At 58.6% G+C, this 19,066-nt stretch overlaps 2 protein-coding genes across 3 annotated transcripts in view; one reads left to right on the top strand and one right to left on the bottom strand.

Annotated features, from left to right (window-relative positions):
- CCN4 (cellular communication network factor 4) overlaps positions 1-8,043 on the top strand; it is a 25,467-nt gene extending 17,424 nt beyond the window's left edge. The window contains exons 3-5 of one of the 2 annotated variants that reach the window (XM_079796327.1): positions 1,935-2,195; positions 4,429-4,622; positions 5,801-8,043. In XM_079796327.1, coding sequence (XP_079652453.1) covers positions 1,935-2,195; positions 4,429-4,622; positions 5,801-6,100 — 755 coding nt within the window. In that variant the 3' untranslated portion in view covers positions 6,101-8,043. The remainder of the gene's footprint in view (positions 1-1,934; positions 2,196-4,428; positions 4,623-5,800) is intronic. The other variant, XM_079796328.1, reaches the window with a different exon arrangement.
- A 6,977-nt stretch (positions 8,044-15,020) lies between these two features.
- NDRG1 (N-myc downstream regulated 1) overlaps positions 15,021-19,066 on the bottom strand; it is a 40,442-nt gene continuing 36,396 nt past the window's right edge. The window contains exons 15-16 of the mRNA XM_079795797.1: positions 18,753-18,804; positions 15,021-16,923 (exon numbers count right to left, since the gene is read on the bottom strand). Coding sequence (XP_079651923.1) covers positions 16,682-16,923; positions 18,753-18,804 — 294 coding nt within the window. The 3' untranslated portion in view covers positions 15,021-16,681. The remainder of the gene's footprint in view (positions 16,924-18,752; positions 18,805-19,066) is intronic.

Below are 19,066 nucleotides of genomic sequence, written 5' to 3'. Positions count from 1 at the left end.
GAAGGCTGGCCAGGCCACCTGGACTGCACGTCTGAGATTAGACAGGAGATGGGGAAGGAAACGCCCCCAGATTCACGAATGCTGGGCCTTCCGTTCCTTAGAAAGAAAGTGGAGGAGGAGGGGGCACCAGAGGCCAGGGATGGCCCACCCGCAGCCGTCATACCTACCTCCATCTCCAGCTGAGGCGGCAGGCGAGTCCGCGCCACCAGCACCACCACCGCACCTCCCGGGAGACGAGCAGCTCTGGACACAGGGTTCTCCATCTTGGGTGCGGGCCGAATTCACCTGGGAAGCTTTTCAGATCTGCCAAGGCCCGAAAGCCAAAACACTGAGCCCAGGTTCCCCCCCCCCACACACACACACACCCCATCTGGGCATGGTATGGAAATCTGAATTTTAATTTCTCTCTCTTTTACTTTCTTCTTTTTTCTCTATTTTTTTCTTTTGTTGTATTTATTATTTATTTTTATTTTGGGGGCATTCGCGTTTTAAAGAGCTCCCCGGTGGGCCCCGGTGCCGTGCCGGGGGAACCACACTCCTCCATCCACGTCCCCTCTCACAGGGCAGAGCTGGGCTTCAGAGAGTCCGGCAGCTCTTCCTGTCAAATCTCCAAAGCCGAGCCCTTCTCCTCGCGGCTCTGGGTCCCCCCCCTGGCCCAAGCACCACCCCCTGTCGCCTGGATGGCTGTGGCGGCCTCCTGACACCGCCTTTACCACCTCCCTCCGTCCTCAGCTCCACGCGTGCTCCCGACAAGTAGAATTCATCTCATGGAGTCAACCGTGACCTGAGCCCTCTGTGCATCAGGCCCCGTTCTAGGCTCCAGGCTCCAACCGCCGTGCTCCTTCCTGTGAGCCTGCAGGGAAGCCGCTCTCCCCTGTCTCCTGTCCCCCCCTCCCCAGGTCCTGGGCTGCCCCACCTCAGGGGCTCCTCCCCCAGTGCCTGGACCGCTCACCCCGCACCTTCCTGTCATCCATCATCCATCCATCCATCCATCATCCATCATCCATCCATCCATCCATCCATCCATCCATCATCCATCATCCATCCATCCATCCATCATCCATCCATCCATCATCCATCCATCCATCCATCCATCCATCCATCATCCATCCATCCATCCATCATCCATCATCCATCCATCATCCATCCATCCATCATCCATCCATCCATCCATCATCCATCCATCCATCCCATCATCCATCCATCCATCCATCATCCATCCATCCATCCATCATCCATCCATCCATCCATCATCCATCCATCCATCCATCCATCATCCATCCATCCATCCATCCATCCATCCATCATCCACCCACCCACACAGTGATACAATGAATGGGTTATGACCAGGCATGGTCCTGCCTGCCCACCTCATGTAACTCGGGGACTGCCCAGCTCCCAGCACCCCCTCCTGCTGCACCGTTCTCCCTGGCCCGTGTCCCCAGCGGCGTTCTGTGATCTGTTGGTCCTCCCTGGTCACCCCACTACAATGGAAGCGCCTTGAGGTGTGGGTTTTGCCTGTTTGGTTCACGCCTGGATCTGCGGCGCCTAGAACAGCCATCAGTCCGCATGGACTCGGTGGGACCTTTGTTTCCGAGTGTTCCGATGGGTTCTCCCTGTCTGCCCGCTGACAGCCATGAGCTCAGGGGCACATACGCATCAGTACCAGGCTCTGTGCAGGTGCTGGGGACAGGAGCGGGAGCTGGCTGCCCGGACCCGCCCCCCCTCATGCTTTACCCTCTGACATTGGCAGCAGGTGTGACTCAAGGAGCAGCAGCTGAAGCTGAGACAGCACCGCCCGCCCTCTGCCCAGGCCCCTCGCGGGTTGGGCCCTGCCTTTGTGTCCCGCCCCCCGTGGGTCTGGGCGCAGTGCACCGTGGGAGGTGACCCTGGGGCAGGTGGGGACTGGGCCTGACCACGCCCTGTGTTCGCAGAGGTGGTCGGCGTGGGCTGCGTCCTGGACGGGGTGCGCTACGGCAACGGCGAGTCCTTCCAGCCCAGCTGCAAGTTCAACTGCACGTGCGTGGACGGCGCGGTGGGCTGCACGCCCCTGTGCCTGCGGGTGCGCCCCCCGCGCCTCTGGTGCCGCCACCCGCGGCGGGTCCGCCTGCCCGGCCGCTGCTGTGAGCAGTGGGTGTGCGACGACGAAGCCCGGAGGCTGCGCAAGACCGCGCCGCGCCACGCGGGACACCTAGGTGGGTGCTGCCGTGGGTGCGGTGCGGGAGGGCGGGCTGGGGAAGGCCGTCTCCTCTGGACCTTCCTTCCCGGGGTAACCTAGGAACGGGCCCCGGCTCTGCCTGTCCCTCGGAGCCTGACCTGAGGGAGGGCTTTGTGGAGAGCAAAGGCAGGCAGGTGGGTTCATTAGGATCCCACTTACAGACCAGGGAAGGGTGCGGGGGGAGGGTGCAGGCGGGGGGTACCTGGGGAGGCGAGGCCTTCAGACCAGGTAATTCCTGTGACGGGCTGGGCCTGTGCCTGTGCCATGCTAAGCAGCATCCCCGACGCCCACCACTAGATGCTAATGGCACCTGCCGCTCAAGTAGTACCAGCCCCAACGGCCTGCAGACCTGGGGGACACGGGGTCCCCCTGAGCCACCGCCACGTGCAGCGAGGGAGAGAGAGCAGCCGAGGGCGGCAGATCCCAGAGGCAGGCGGCACAGGAGGGGTTTGCAGAGGCCGAGAGAAGAGAGTTTCCCAGAAGAACAAGCAGGGGAGCAGGGGAGCAGGGGTGCAGAGGGGCGGGGGTCTGGCTGGGCCAGGCAGGAGGGCAGTCACCCCACCCCACCCCCTGCTGGGGCCCAGGATTGCACAGCCCCTCTGGGTGGGGCTGGGGTGCCCCGGGGGCTGAGCCAGCCCCAGGAAGGAGCAGTCCGTGTGGGGAGGACGTGACAGGAGAGCTGTGTCCCTGGCAAGCCCAGTTCCACCACAGGGGGGAGGGGGCGGCTGTCTGCCCGCTGTGTGTGGCCCAGTGACCCCATTCTGACCAAACACCAGCAGAGCCCCTGCCTGCCTAGCTGGTGACCCAGAAACCAAAGCCCTTTATCCTCTCAGACAAATCCCTCCCCTCCATCTCTCCCTCCACCTCACAGCCCAGCTCACCCAGCTCCATCCCTCCTCTGTCCTCCCCCTCCTCTCCCCCCTTCCCTCCTCTCCTTTTCCCTCAACTGCCCTCCCCTCTTCTCCTCTCCTCTTCCCCTTCCCTCTCCTCCCTTTCCCTTCCCTCCCCTCCCCTCCCCTCTTCTCCCCTCCTCTCCCCTTCCCTCTCCTCCTGTCCCCTCCCTTCCCTCCCCACCTCTCCCCCATCCATCCCTCCTTCGTGCATCAGTGTTCCCTGCACACCATTAGCCTTGAGGAGCTGGGTATGAGGCCTCACCTTCCCCTTTCTGATCCTATTAGATGGCTTTTCTTTCCTATTTTTGTCTCACCTCCCCGCCCCCCCCATTTTTATCACCTTTCTCTCCCAGCCCCTTTCTCTCTCCCTCTCCCCCACTCTCTCTCCATCTGTCTTCCCCCCTCCCCTCTGCCTGCTCTGTCTCTCCTGCTCCGCAGGGTGAGACTGGCTTCCTCCTGGGGTCTGTCTGGGCACCCCGGCCCATCCCGCTGCGGGCTCTCTGCCTCGCCCGCGTGCCCCGCCTCCATCCCTAGCTCACTGCATTCCCCATTTCTCAGGCCGCCAGAGCGCATTCTAGGTGCCAGGAGAGAAACATTAACGACCCACCTGAGAGCTGGTGTCTGTTGGCCGATGGTTAGGAAACCACGTGAGCTCACAGCACCCGAGGGCTCGCTGAGGGCCAGGCAGCCTGGGCGGCCACGGGTGCGAGCCCACCTCTCCACCCACAGCCCAGGAGGGGGCGCTACCATCACCCCCCCAGGTGGCCCTGCTCAGACCTGCACCCACGCACTGTGTGTCCCCTTGAGCACCGTGCCCTCAGCCTCACCCAGACGAAATGCTGGGTCCGGGCGGTAGCCACTCGCCTTTGACCTTCCCCCAGATAAACGTGACCTCTGAGGGCAGGAACAGGGTCTCGTGGCTTTTATTCCCGGCTCCAAGCAGACGCCGGACACGGGCTCAGTCAGTGTCTAGATTACCTCCATCGCCCCCCATCCCACCCCCCCCCCAGCCCCGAGCCCGCGAGGCCCCTGGTACTGCTTCAGTGAGGAGGCGGGGCCGGGCCCAGGTGTCTGGGGTCACACAGCGGTAGGCAGTCGAGCGGGATTTGAACGCAGGTCCACCTGTCCCCAGAGATGGCTTTCCGTCCAGAGAGGAGGGGGGACTCAGAGCCAGGCCTTCTGTCCCCGGGGACCAGGACTGTTAGGAGCCGACTGGCCGCCTCCGTCCTCGCCGAGTCTCAGGGCCCTCAGGTGGCGGGGGTGGGGGTGGGGGGGACAGAGGCTGGAGACTCACGGGGGTCGGGGGTCTGCCCGCAGCGGTCATGGGCGAGGCCGAGCCCTGGCACGGGAACTGCTTAGCCCACACCAGCCCCTGGAGCCCCTGCTCCACCAGCTGCGGCCTGGGCATCTCCACGCGGGTGTCCAACGCCAACGCCCGCTGCCAGCCCGCGCAGGAGAGCCGCCTCTGCGCCCTGCGGCCCTGCGACCTGGACATCCGGCCGCTCATCAAGGTGGGTCCCCCTCCCCGGGCGGGCCGGCGTCTCGGGCTCCACAGGAGCTGGGCTCTGAGCCTGGCTCCCAGCTTTCTCAGGGGGCCGCTGTGAAATGGGAATTAGGAAGCCCACCTCCTAACCGTTATCGGGGTAACGTGTGGGCGCCTTGTGAATTTCACGGAACGGAAGTGACGGTGGTGACTACGTTAATAGCATCAGGGTCTCTCTGGAGAGAACCCAGGGACCTCAGAATTGGTCCCCTGGTGATTCGGGGGGACCCTCGTGACTGCCATTCTCCTCTGCCCCTGTGCCCACGCCCCCCGTGTGCCCCTCATGCCATCCACGTGGGTGACAGGGGCACGAGATGGGGCTGGGGACACTGGCATCAAATGCCTGCCTGCTGCTGCCTGCACGTGCTGGTGGCCCAGGCCCCACGTCCATAACATATCGGGGCCCTTAGACCTCCCTTCCAGCACCTGCCCTGTACCAGGCACGGAATCAGACCCCAGACGCCCTGAAAGAGCCCTGCTCTTGAGTGGCCCAAGGGAGAGACAGAGCAACTTTTATTTTTTTAAATATATTTTTATTGATTTCAGAGAGGAAGGGAGAGGGGGAGAGAGACAGAAGCATCAATGATGAGAGAGAATCATGGATCGGCTGCCTCCTGCATGCCCCACAGTGGGGATTGAGCCCGCAAACCAGGCATGTACCCTGACCAGGAATCAAACCGTGACCTCCTGGTTCATAGGTCGATGCTCAACCACACCAGCTGGGCGAGCTACTTTTAAATAACACCAGCCCGGTTGAGTGAGTGGGTGTGAGAGGCTGTGGGGAGCAGAGGAGGGGGAGGAGGGGTAAAGCGTGTACCTGGTCACTGCTGGCTGGGCACTTGGTGGATGGGGGAGCTGCAGGGGTGTCCTGTGGGCGGGGGGGGGAGGGGATGGGGGCAGAAGCGGAGGGAAGGAGGGACACTGCAGACTGCGAGGCAGGACCTGAGCAAAGCCATCCCGTCTGTGGGCCTCAGTTGACGCCTGCGTCGCAAGGGGGGGGTCTTGCTGGCTTGGGGGAGGGCCTTCCCAGCTTGAAGATGCTGCAGATCTAAAAGAAAGGGGTGAGAGAAAAGGGACCATGAGGCTGGGAGGGCAGAGGTGGGGGTTCGTCCTCTGAGCATCCCAACCGACACCCCTTTCCCGCAGGAAGGGAAGAAGTGTCTGGCTGTGTACCAGCCGGAGGCGCCCTTGAACTTCACCCTCGCCGGCTGCGTCAGCACACGCGCCTACAGGCCCAAGTACTGTGGGGTCTGCACGGACAACAGGTGCTGCATCCCCTACAAGTCCAAGACCATCGACGTCCCCTTCCAGTGCCCCGACGGGCCTGGCTTCTCCCGCCGGGTCCTGTGGATCAACGCCTGCTTCTGCAACCTCAGCTGCAGGAACCCCAACGACATCTTCGCTGATCTGGACCTCTACCCCGACTTCTCAGAGATCGCCAATTAGGCGGGCACCCGACGCGGGGCTCGGGCCTGGCCCAACACGTGCCGAGCAGCCAGCCCTCGGCGGCCCAGGATTGGCCCTCCCTGGTCCACTTCCCACTCACCTCCGGTGACCCTGACCCAGACCCGTGGCCCCTTCCCTGTCTCCGAGCACCCAGTGGCGCACTGTGCGGCTGCTCCGGCCCATCTGTGGGTCTCGTTCTTGGCAGCATCCTGCGTGCCCTCCGCAGAAAGCGCCTGTCTCCATCCGGTCTGGGCCACCCTGGCCCCGTGTGAGTCACTGGGCGTCCCGAGTCCCATGGAGCGACTCAGCCGGACGTTCGATCTCGCTAATTCCCCCTGGAGATGCCAAACACAAGACTCCTTGGGTCCACCCAACAGGAGCGATGGGATTGAGGACAATGGATCAGTCTATTGCTCAGGCCTTGCTGAGTGGCCCTGTAATAGACAGTTCTGACCAAAGCACCCCAAAGTAGCTCTGATCCCAAAGATTTACGTACCCCAAAGTCACCAAACATCTGCCAAGGGGGGTGAATGGCTCCTGGGCTTGGATTTTTCATGGAAAACTGTGTCTATGAATCCAGGCATTGCTGAGGTTAAGTTCCTCTTCACTCCTGCGCTGTGAGGGGTACACGTTGGGGTCATTTCCGTTAGAAATGCTATTTGGTAAATTTCATTCTTGTTCCAGGGCCAAATCCCCCAGTCAGGGCTCCAAGGGCAGAGCAAGGTCAGCCAATTTTCAGACGGAACAACGGACACAGCACTCATCTGCTGCTGACCCCCAGGACGTCCATCGGGGGGGATGAGCCAGGCTCTTCCCCAAAGCCAGACCCCCACCGGCCTGGGGGCTCAGGGGAGGTGGGGGAGCCCCTGGCCTCGCCAACCCCTGAGAGTGGTGTCCTGGGACATTCCTCTGCCCTTAAGGAGCCTCCACTGACCTCCAGGCCAGATCCTCCTGCAGTGACCAAGGTCCAGGCCGGGGGTGGGTCAGGCCAGGGGGTGGGTCCAGCCTGCACCAGCCTGGTTGGCAAGGGTCACTGGGCCCAGGACATATCGTCTCTTTCTGCCTCAGTGACCCACGTCACAGACTTTGGGTCTGCTGACCCACACGACCCCGTTCTGACGCACAAGACCGAGGTTTACCAGTTGGTTAGAAACAGAAACGTACTTAACGGGGACCAGGAGCCAAAGGGGTTGGAGCTAATAGCACGACAAGGCTGTCCCCCATGGAGAGGAGGCCAGTCCTCACTTTGTTAGTGAACTACAACTAGTTACTGTTACCTTTTACTCTGTACCTGCCACGTGCCCTGTTCCTGGTGCCCCCCACGCACTGGCGCACGGACACTTTGGGGCCTGTTGCAAAGTGCCCATTACGATTTCTGTTCTTACAAATGTGAAATGGAAGCTCATAGAGGTGAGGAAACGGGGCCACGGCTGTCCAGCTGGCCCGTGGGGGGTCGGGATTGCAACCCCAGCTGACTGGCCTGATCACCCCGATGTTTTTCCCACTTTCAGCGCTTCCAGGCGAGTCAGGGCAGGAAAACACGTCCTCGTCCGTGGCTCCGCGCTCTCGTTCTGTTTGCCTTCCTTACTGTCTCTGGGCCTTTTCCAGGAGAGGAGACCCTGGCCTTCAGGTCACTTAGGTGCCCAGGGCCCAGAAACACGAGATGGACAAAACCCCACGCCTCCCCTGTGGACCGTCCCTCCTGCGGATCCGAGCCCGGGCCCCGCTCACGGGCGGTTTGGCCTGCCCAGCACTGCACACCGTGTGATGCGCGGCGAAGGGGATCTGCGTGGGTTGCAGAGGGGTGCCCACCCAGGACAAAAGGGCCAGACTGTGCCCCCCGTACTGCGACCTCCTGAGTGCCTGGCCATGCAGGCACCCCGCGGTGCCCACACCCCGCTGGTGAATAAAAGCGATTGCATGTGTTCCTACCTTACTCGGAAGCCCTCCTCTTCCACCAGCGCGTGACGGTCTCGTTTTATCCGCGGATCCTTTAAGTGCCATAGGCACAGAGACATGGAAAGTGGGTTATTGGAGGGGGGGGGGGCGGATCTGTGTGAGGAGAACTGACCCCATGAAGAATCTCTAAGCCTATGTGGACCGTGTTGGGTTTTCTTAGGGGGAACGTACCTGCCCTCTACAGATCACAGACACCCCGTGACGGGGAGCCCCGTTTGAAAGTCAGCAGAAACCCAAAGTTCTCACTGCATAGACACTCCAGTTTGGGAAACGAATCACAGCTCCCAGGGCCATAGGAAGTCTGGTCGGGGGAATCGGGGGTTACCCCGGGAGTGGGTGGGAAGGGCTGGGGGGCCTGAATGCCCCAGGTAGCAGCTGCGTTGAGAAATGGGCCTGTCCTCTGCCGGCCCCAGTTGGAAGGTCTCAGCTCCATGGGGGGACAGAGACGTGGGCCCGGTGAGGAAGCAGTCAGAATTACGCCGAGCGGCACGCCTCGCGTCCATAAAAGCTAAGAATAACGATCATGATGATAAAATGCCCCTGCGCTGAGTGATTACTTGGTGCCAAGCACAATGCTAAGTGTTCATGATCTTACTCATGATCGCAGTGATTTAGAGTAAGTCTCTCTTCCCCATTTTATAAATAGAGCATCTGAGACTCAGAGAGGCTCAGAAATCAGCCCCGCAAAGCTGAAGCCCAAATCTCAGCTATCCCACTCTGCCTCGCTCTTGGGGCGGCCTGCAGGCGCAGCGTGAGTGACCCCTCTGTCACCTCTGTCACCGCGACAGGGGAGACAAAGTCCCTCAGAGAGGTCGCCTCGCCTGCCCCTGTAGCTCCATGTCCCCGGAAGAGGGAAAGAGACACCCAAGACCGGACCGGAGAACCTTTGATGGAGGAATTCACGTTCCTGCCTGGGGTGGACCTGGCTGGTGTGCTTGGGCGAGTCTATTTTGAAGAAGTGGCGTTAGAAGAAGTTTAAAAAATTTGGCTCTCCAAAGAAATTGCAATCGTTGTCCTGTTGATATTTGGCTCTGTGGACTAATGAGTTTGCCGACCACGGCCCTAAAGGAAGCTGAGCTTGCCTGAAATGATCCACTTCTCAAAATCCTTCGTGTCCCACCCTCTTTCTGCCGATACAGACCTTCCACCCGTCCCACTCCTTGGAGCGCCCTTCTCCTGGCACATGGGATGCCGCCTCACTCACAAACCGTTCCACGGAGCCAATGAGACCCTCCCATTTACTCAGCGCAGTTGTGCGCATTCGCAGAATGACATGGCCGCAGCATTTTATCCTGAAGGTTAAAAGCATGCCGCTCAGATGCCCCCGGTCTCCGCCCCCGGCCCCCGCGGAGGAAATAAAAACGCAGAGACCTCTCCTGCAGTCGTAAGAGCCACGTTCTAGGTGAACCTGGCTTCTTTCCAGACGTAGGACTGAGCCAGACGGACTTCCAGCCCTAGCCAGTTTGGCTCAATGGATAGAGTGTCGGCCCGTGGACTGGAGGGTCCCCGTTCGATTCTGGTCAAGGGCACACAAAAAATAAAAGTAAAAAGACGTCTAAGGAGATGGGAGACTGGACACCAAGCCCCTGGACATAGACTGTATTCCGCAAAAAGCGTTTCCAGACCTCCATGCTGAGCCTGAGTACTGGGCCTTTCCCGCAGTATTAACAAAGGGGATTTCTTAGTCCATCCCACGGAAGGGGAGAGGAGCTGCTAGAATAGGAGCAGGCTTATCCACAGCGGGGAGGAAACCTCAGCTCACCAGCTGAGGAAACAAAGGGACTGAGAACCGGACAGAAGCCACGGGAAGAGAAAGCCACCACCAGGGCGGGACTGTTTAGCGAGGGGGGGCGGGGGGGCGGACACGGGGCGACAGGTTCCCTGCAGGCAATCAAAGCCCAGGTCCCCACAATGTTAGTCCCGGGAACTCACAGATGCTCTCATCCCAGGGCATCCATAGAAGCGCGTGTCAGTCAGCTGTTTTAAAGGCAGGAGGGTGTCATCTGTTTTAGAAACAGCTGGGCAAGCCATTTAATCTCTTGAGCCTTGGATTTGTTTTAATCTACGAAGCCAGGATGACTCAGTCTCACAGCGACAGAGAAAAGGGGGGAAGAAACTAAAACATACGCTAAATATTACTATTCCCGGGGAAGCGTTTACTCATTGAACACCAGCCTCTTGTTATGTGCCGGACACTTGCTGAAGATACAGAAGAAATGCTAGCGATGGGGACAAGGGAAGGGAAGGGGATGCCCGTTATAAAGCCAGGTGTGCTCCTGAGACCGCCTCTGCCCAGGTGCCTGTGTCACGGGGTCAGTGCTCCCTGGGAGGGAGGGGCATGCAGGAGATGCTGCTCCGAGCAGGGATGAGGGGGGGGGGGGGGGCCTGACCTGCAACTGAGTTTGCTGCCACAGAATGTAATTCTGCAAAGGACATAGCAATTCACCTGCCGCAACTACATCCACTCCTGGGAGCCCCCATTGCCTGTATGTGGGGGAGGGGGCGGGACTACAGTGAACCCAGTCATAGTTGATTGGACAGTGAGTGGACACCTGAGCCCAGCTGGGCCAATGAGATTCTTCCCCCTTAAGGCACACCAAGACCTGATTGGTTCTGGGTCCAAGGACCGACGGGCCTGTAGTCCTCGCGTTAGGACCCCCACTTTGTGCTTGAGCTGCAGACCAATCTGGTGTTAGGAAGAAGGAGGCTGATCTGCCCGGGAGGACCCCTCCCTAATCCCACCTGCAACCCCATAGGGTCAGGCTTCCCCTCTGCCCTTGCGTTCCACGTGGGACACAGGTGAAGGGCCCCCCGCAGCCTGGGGAGCCCAAGGCAAACAGACGGATTGGGGCTGCATTTGGAACCAGCAGAAGGAACGCCTGGCACTGCGCGGCTGCCTCTGAGACGGGCAGATGGGGACCTCGCTGTCCACACACACCCTGCAGGTGGCTGATCTGGGGGCACGCTTGGTCTCCAGCTGCTGCGGAGACCCACGGATCAGGGCACAAAACCAAAACCAGCAGCCAGGAGAACAAAGGTAGAACCCAGCTAGCAAAACAGCCTCCGGCACAGCGTCTCCAAATAGCAAACACCTGCACATGCCCACGCTCCTTCCCTCCCTCCCTCCGTGGAGGCCTGAGCCCAGGGAGCTGGTGGGGGCAGGCCCAGGGTGTCTGTGCCGGCCCCGCCCAGAGCTGGTGTGTGTCCCACTGCGTGGCCCAGCACTCGCTGGTGTTCCCGTCACCTGCCTTTCCTTTGCTCCGACTCAGGAGGGGACACAGGAGAGGAGGCACTTACTGTGAATGCTGAATCGTAGGGGCCTGCACGCTGCCCACCTGGGCCTGGAGCCAGGCTTCCTCACCTGGGGCCTCCGACCAGGAGTCCACGGAGAGAACTCAGGGGCCACGGTCTGGACGGGAGAATATGCGTCTTGGTTCTCGCTGCCCTCTAATAGCCATGTAGCATTTTGCTCTGTCTCAACACAGACTCGAACCCCAATCCCACCAGCGGAGTCACATCCGGTTTTCTTAGCGCAGCCGTGGTGGGACTCCATGGCATTGTGCTCATCACTGCTTGGCAGCTCCGCAGAGCCCGCCTCCTCGTTATTAATTTGTTCGTAAAGAAGTACGCGTACTTGGCCGGCGTGGCTCCATAGTGGATCTTTGACCTATGAACCAGGACATCAAGGTTCAATTTCCGGTCAGGGCACATGCCCGGGTTGTGGGCTCCATCCCCAGTAGGGGGCGTGCAGGAGGCATCCCGTCAGTGATGCTCTCTCATCATTGATGATTCTCTCTCCCCCTCTCCCTTCCTCTCTGAAATAAAAATATTTAAAAGAAAAATAAAAAGAAGCACGTGTTGCTATGTCCCCCGATTGCCACATCCGGGCAGTCCTCCTTCACTGTAAGTGGTTGCTTTTGTAATCCTAGGGATTTTATTTTAGGCGTCTAACCCTCTCCCTGCTTGGCCTCCGGCCACATACAACACGCAGTCACCGCCCGGGTCTGAGCCACGGGTTTCTCATGCATGCACACGCCTCCCACCCATGCTGGCGTGCCCGCGGCCCCTCGGCTGGGATGCTGTCTCCCCCTCTGTGCTGAGTCAGCAATTTCTGCAACTTCCAAACCCACTTCCTGAACCACAGGCCGGACTGCAGCCCGCCCACTCCGCGCCACGCTGCCGGCTTCGTGTTTTCCGCTGATGACCCACTCAGACACTCCTCGGGGTACGGGAAGAAAAACCAGAATAAGGAACAGCATGATGCTGTTTAACGGGGAGGGGGGGGCGGGGTGTGTGTGACTTGCCCGGCGGGTGCGGCTCAGTGGTTGAGCATCAGCCTATGCACCAGGAAGTTGCCGGTTCGATTCCCCGTCAGGGCACATGCCTGGATTGCGGGCTCCACCCCCCACCCCCCCAGCTGGGGCGTGTAGGAGGCAGCTGATCAATGATGTTTCTTTCTCATCCATGTTTCTATCTCTCTATCCCCCTCCTTTCCTCTCTTTCTAAAAATCAATAAAAACATATTTAAAAAATAAAAGGGAGGGTGCCTTAAGTGTGGGCTGCGCTTGGTGCCTCGCTTGAGAGGGGAGTGGAGAAGGCAGGGACAGTGGAGAAACCTGGCAGAGGCTGCCTGTGCCAGGTGGTCCAGGGTAAGCTCATCAGCGATAAACGATGCTGACTCGTCAGGAGAAGGGCCTCCAGGGTCTTCATCCCAAAGACTCAGACTCTGACGGACCAGAGGGAAGCACCAGGCACACCTCCAGCGAGGGCCGCCTGCACGAAGCCTGGCCGGGCTTCTCACACTCTCCCATCACCACGGCCAGTGAGCAAGGGTACCAGGCCTGGCGCTACGGAGGCGTGACTACAGGCCCTGGGTGTCCTGGGGCGGGTCCTGGGGCAGGAAGGCACCGTGAGGCAAAATTTGTGCAATCCCAATAAAGCGTGGGGCTTAGTGAATAATAATGTGTCAGTGTCGCTTTCTTAGTCGTGACCGCTGTGCCATAATTACCTAAGGCCGTGGTCGGCAAACTCATTAGCCAACAGAGCCAAATATCAACAGGACAACGATTGAAATTTCTTTTGAGAGCCAAATTTTTTAAACTTAAACTTCTTCTAATGCCACTTCTTCAACATAGACTCAGCCAGGCCACGGTATTTTGTGGAAGAGCCACACTCAAGGGGCCAAAGAGCCACATGGGGCTCGCGAGCCGCAGTTTGCCGACCACGGACATAAGGCATTAATAAGAACAAGGGGACTCTGGCCGGGCAACTCCATTGCTTGGAGCATCAGCCCAATACACCAAGGCTGTGGGTTCCACCCCGGTCGGGGCACATACAAGCAGCAACCAAGGAGTGCGTAAGTCAGCGGAACAACAAATCCATGTTTCTCTCTCTCTCTCATCGATTTAAACGTAAAAACAAAATTAAAAATACTAATAAGGGAAACTGAGTGAGGGATGTGGATGCAAAAGGGCCACATGCGAACCTGACTAACTCAGGGAGGGTCTGGGAGGCGGCCTTGCAAACTCAGAGACCTCAAGGATGGTCTGCCCATATACCTTTGGAAATTAAAAGGCAGTTTACAGTGGGTAGTCATGTCCTAGGCCAGGATCTCCCCTGACAAAGAGCAGCTATGAGTCTATGGTCTTTTCGCATCTAACGCAACATACCTGTGGAATGTCAGGGTAACTTGTAACTTCCCTTTTCCTGGACCCCTCAGGGCACAACCCATGCACTAGGGCGGAGACCACAAACTCCCTCATTGTGATCCTGTTCACTGTTCACTGTGGACTGTTAACTATCCTGCACCCCCCCCCCCCCGCCCCCAGTAAAAGAAGCATGTGTCCATCATTTTCCTTTTTATCCAATCCCAGAGGTTTCCTGCTTTGCTTTCTCCCGCCTCCCTATTCTATCACCAATGGAGTGCCTCTAACCCACTTACGTCTCCTCCTTTGATTGCAATGGGTAAAACATGGAGCAAAACGGCCCTTCTCTGGAACGTTCTCTCAATACAGGGAGATCCTGCCTCCCAGCAATTGTCCCCGCAGTTTGGCTCATAAACTCACAGGAATTTTTAATGTTTTAACATTTTAAATGTTTCTCATGTTAACAGGGGTCCACGGGGGCTCACCGTGCTATCTTTGTAACCGTTTTGTCAATTTTAAACTGGTCTTATGTCTAGATAAAAATGAGAGGCTGTACTAAACCGCATTGTGTTTACTTTTTTCTTTCTCAGTAGGAACACGCATGGAGTGGTTGTGACTGGATGTGAGGAAGGGAGTGGTCTTCCCACAGACCTTTCTAGAAGGAACAGGAGCTGTAAAGGGCTGTTTCCCTGTTAGTGCAGGTCGAGGAGTGTACCCACCGCCCTGTGCTGGCCTGGGGCTGGGCTGGCTCGAGGTTGCTGTGGTGTGAATGACACGCTGGTTTTGTAGCATAAAGAATGAAGTACCTGAGTAATTGTTACACTGAGTCTATGCTGAAACGGTAATATTCTAAATGCAGTGGGTGACATGCATTGATAACATTAAGTTCACCTGTTTCTTTCTTTCTCAATGTGGCCCCCAGAAAATGGGACACTGCCCGGCCGGTGTAACGCAGTGGTTGAGGGTCACCCTAGGAACCGGGAGGTCACAGTTCGATTCCCCGTCAGGGGCACATGCCGGGTTGCAGGCTCGATCCCCAGTGGGGGTTGTGCAGGAGGCAGCTGATCCATGATTCTCTCTCATCATGGATGTTTCTCTCTCTCTCCCTTTCCTTCTCTCTGAAATTAAAAAAATATATATATTTTTAAATAGAAAAAAGAAAATGGGAAGCTCACGTTGCATTTTTATTGGGCAGCGACGCTCTATGGAGCCAAAGGCGAGGGAGCTGTGGCCGGGGCCCAGGGAAGGGAAGACCGCCCTTAAACCACGGCGCCACACGCACGCACGCTCTCCGGCAGAGAAAAAGGACACCCCACTGCAAAGTTACAAATTTATTGGTCTGGAAATAAATACAAATATCTCGTTAAGAAACTCCTCTGGAGAGACGTGTACACAGCAGTTTTCCGTCTGGATCCAGCCACTCCTGCCCTGGCCTCTGACCCCTGACCCTCTGCTCGAGGTCAGGGAAGCCTCCCATAGAAGGCGGCAGGTGGATGGAATCGTTCATGACCCCTCACGCTGCCTGCAAGGCCTGATGACTCCCTTCCACCAACTCCGGGGTCCCGGAGACCACGGGGTCCCAGTAGCCCATTCACAACGTCCCATTCCCTCTGATCAAACTCCCTAGCAGAGGCATGGTTAGCCGGGATGAACATCGAAAGGCAGTGGTACGGGAACTTGACCCAAACATGTCAGTGGTGCCGCCCCATTCAGAGAGAGGAGGTTAGGGGGGGGCAGGGAGGAGCGGGAGGCAGGAGAGGGAAGGAGATCCCAGGGGATACACATTCCGGAACCCTTACATCTGCTCCCCCCCGGAGTCCCCACCCCGGACTAAAGCCAACAGGTCTATGTGAAGATCCAGGAATGTAACCGGGTCAGACAGGTTGGGCCGTCAAGCTCAGATTCAACCAAGATGGAACTCGATCACAGAAGGTCTCTGGAAACCAGGACGAGATCCACAGAGATCACAAGCACCCTGGATTCCATCCCAACCACAAGGAGTCTGTTATTTACATCTGGTACCCCAACCCCACCCCCGCCCTGCCCCGCCGCATGGAGATTCCTGGCAGCCGGGGAACACCTATTGGGAATGTCCCTCCATCTCCAGGAAAGCACCCCTGTATTGAGAGGCTCTACCCCATGAAGGAAATAACCATTCGCTCACGTCTTGGGGGTGGGAAGCAGGGGCTGAGGGGGAGGAGGAGGAGAGAGCAGAGCCGAAGCCTTAAATCCATGATGCTAAGCACTTGTCGGCAGGGTTTTTTTTGTTGTTGTTGCAGCAAAGCCAGGAGGATCTGTCCCCGCCTTTGTGTTAATTTTAAAAAAGCCAGGAAAGCAGGCCTGTGTGCGTCGGCATGGCAAAGTGTATGTCTGCATGAACTTTAAACATCGATTTCAAGTGAGCTACGTAGATTTGCTTTCCCAAACTCTCCGAGCCTCCCCGTAAGTTCCGCCTCTTGTCCCCGCTGCCTGTTTTGCCTACACCAGCCACCCCGGGGCTCCCTGCTCCCTCCTCCCCAAACCAGGGGAGGGTTTTGTTTCCAGAAACTGGGTGGGTTTGCCTTTAGCGGGAGAGGAAACAGAAGCAGGTGGGCTGACTTCCCCCAAATGCCCCTGAGAGCCCGGATGCCCGGTCGGTCAGCCTAGGCCTGGATTAGGACCTGTTTCCTGCTGGGCTTCTCGCTTGGGGCGGTTTGGCACCTCGGAGGCAGGGGAAGCCAGCGGCCACCAGGCCACTCGTCAATGCACACGGGACTCTGAGATGCCTACGTTCCCTTGGTCCACCCCGCCCGGCCCTGGAGGGGGCGCCCTGGACAAACCCCATCTAAAGTCATGGCCAGAGCTCCCTCGTACAAAACAAGCTTGGGGTTAATACCGAGTTGCGTGCGGTGTGGCGGGGGGGGGGTGGAGGGGGGGGTGGAGGAGGGGCAGCTACTGTGGTCGCACAGTCCAGGGGGCGGCGGTGCGCGCAGGCCGCCTAGCAGGACACCTCCATGGACTTGGGCCCCGCGCTGTTCCCGGTGGCACCGGAGTTGGGGGTGATGTCCAGGCGGGCGCCCTCGCTGGTGTGGGAGCGGCTGCGGGTGCCCTCGCTGGTGTGGGAGCGGCTGCGGGTGCCCTCGCCGGTGTGGGAGCGGCTGCGGGACCCCTCCAGCGACGTGACACTGGAGCCCGAGGCCGTGCGGGACCGCATCAGGCGGGTCATGCTGGCAGAGGGCACTGGGGAGAGAGGAGAGAGCCGTTAGCGGGGGGGACGCTAGGAGCAGCCACACGCCAGCCTCGGGGCCTCCTCTGTGCCCACCTGGCCGAGCATCATTTTTTTTATTTTCCTATATGTTCTTATTGATTTCAGAGAGAAAGGGAGAGGGAGAGAGAGAAACATCAATGATGAGAATCACTGACCGGCTGCCTCCTGCACACCCCCTACTGGGGATCGAGCCCACAACCTGGGCATGTGCCCTTGACTGGAACCCAACCTGGGACCCTTCAGTCTGCAGGCCGACGCTCAATCCACTGAGCCAAACTAGCTAGGGCCAGAATACACTTTCAGAGCCAAACTCCGAGCCCAGCAGAGGCCCAGACAAAGGAGTCGCGGCTCGCTATTCCCACTGTCCCTGCCTGCGCTTTCCCACGGGGAGAGGGCTCAGCCCGCGGGCAGCGGATCTCTGTTGGCAGAGGGCACCTGGGGACACGGACCCCACCCACAGCCTAGAAGTCAGCTCGCCATCTGCTCTCAGCCTCACAGATACCAAACATGCCTGAGGCCCGCCCTAGGACTGTGGTCAGATGCCCGTGACTATTTTAAACGAGCAAACAGCTGAAGCCTCAGGGAAAAAGGGAACGACATCAGACGTACAAAGACGTCCCTGTTCAGGTGGGCACATGGATTATAGCCCGGGCAGTGGGCAGGAGAGCCAGAGACGCCACCTCGGGCCAGGGCCGCAGGGCACGCGCCTCGGAGCACCAGCCGCAGGATGGCCCGGTGGGGTGTCGGGCCTTGGCCTTGGCCTTGGCCGTCCGGGTCCTGGGCTGCCTTTCCAACCAGGACTGCATGTGTCTGATGCATACACGTTAACATGACACAGGAAGCGGCCGTTCTTGAATCATGCCGCTATGTACCCGTCAACCCCCAAGTGTAATGGGATTTTTGCTGTTGTTAATCCTCACCCGAGGATATTTTTCCATTGTTTTTTTTTTTTTTTTTTTTTTTTTAGAGATTGTGGAAGGGAGGGGGAGAGACAGAGAGGGAGAAACATTGATGTGAGAGAGACGCATCAATCGAACACGGCCAGGATGGAGCCTGCAACCGAGGCAGGTGCCCTTGACCAGAATCGGACCCTGGACCCTTCGAGGGCCAACGCTCCATCCACTGAGCCAAACCGGCCAGGGTCCAAATCGAATGTTTTAGCAAAGACACGCTCGGTCCTAATTAGCAGCCACTTGACCACCCACGGACTCAGCGCTTTATAGTTGCTTGTTTTTGTTTGGTTTGGTTTTTGGGAGCTTTGTATTTTGTAAAGAACTTTCACAGATCCCTGCTCTGCCCCTGGCCTCCGTTCTGTCCCTTGTAAAACAAGAATAAGAGTATCTCGTGGGATTATGGGGATGGTTCCATGAGAGAAAAAAAAAAAGAAGGATTCATTCATAATCCTTCATGACCATCAGCAGCAACATCCTCATCCTCACCGTCCTCAGGACAGCGGAAAGTCTCTCCAGAAAGCACTAATCTAAATTAAAGAGCTGTCCCTGGCCTCACTGCTGGTTGTCTTCTTGGTGCCTAGAAGGCTGGGCTTCACCTAAAGCTAACACACCCCCTTGTGTGAGACAATGGCTGCTCAAGCCTGGAGGGAGAACGAGCCCCCGTGGTGCCAGGGCGAAGGCCCAGCTCCCCGCTCCCTGCACCTCTCTCTCCCCCGACCCGCCCATGTGCAAAGAGCCGCCGCTGGCCAGGATGCCACAGAATTCTTATCCGAACCCGGGTCGGGGCATCGCATTCCCAGCTCCCACCCGGCCCTGGCCCAGCGCCCGCCGGGCAATGCCAGACTTACTGTATCCCATGCCCTGCACGAAGTACTTGAAGGCCTCTGCGAGCTTGGCTGGCTGCGAGAGAAAAGAGGGGGCGGCGAGTCAGTGCCCGGGGGTCCCACTAGGCCAGGACTCAGATATTTTCAATGTCTCAGCTGTTGCTATGTGTTGCCCATGTGATAGGGAGCAGATGGGCGCCCCGTGGGGCCTGCTTAGCTGTGATCATGACTTAACGCCCGCCTTTGCTGATGGCACCTGCTACCCTCCCAGCCCGACCCTGAGCCGCCTGCTGAGACGGCCCGCCTCCAGGGCCCCTGAGGGTGATGGGGAGAAGGGG

The sequence above is a fragment of the Cnephaeus nilssonii genome, assembly GCF_951640355.1.
Source record: "Cnephaeus nilssonii genome assembly, chromosome: 18".
Taxonomy (NCBI): Eukaryota; Metazoa; Chordata; class Mammalia; order Chiroptera; family Vespertilionidae; genus Cnephaeus; species Cnephaeus nilssonii.
The sequence above is the reverse complement of the archived record's forward strand: the minus strand, read 5'-3'. Positions and strand labels throughout refer to the sequence as shown.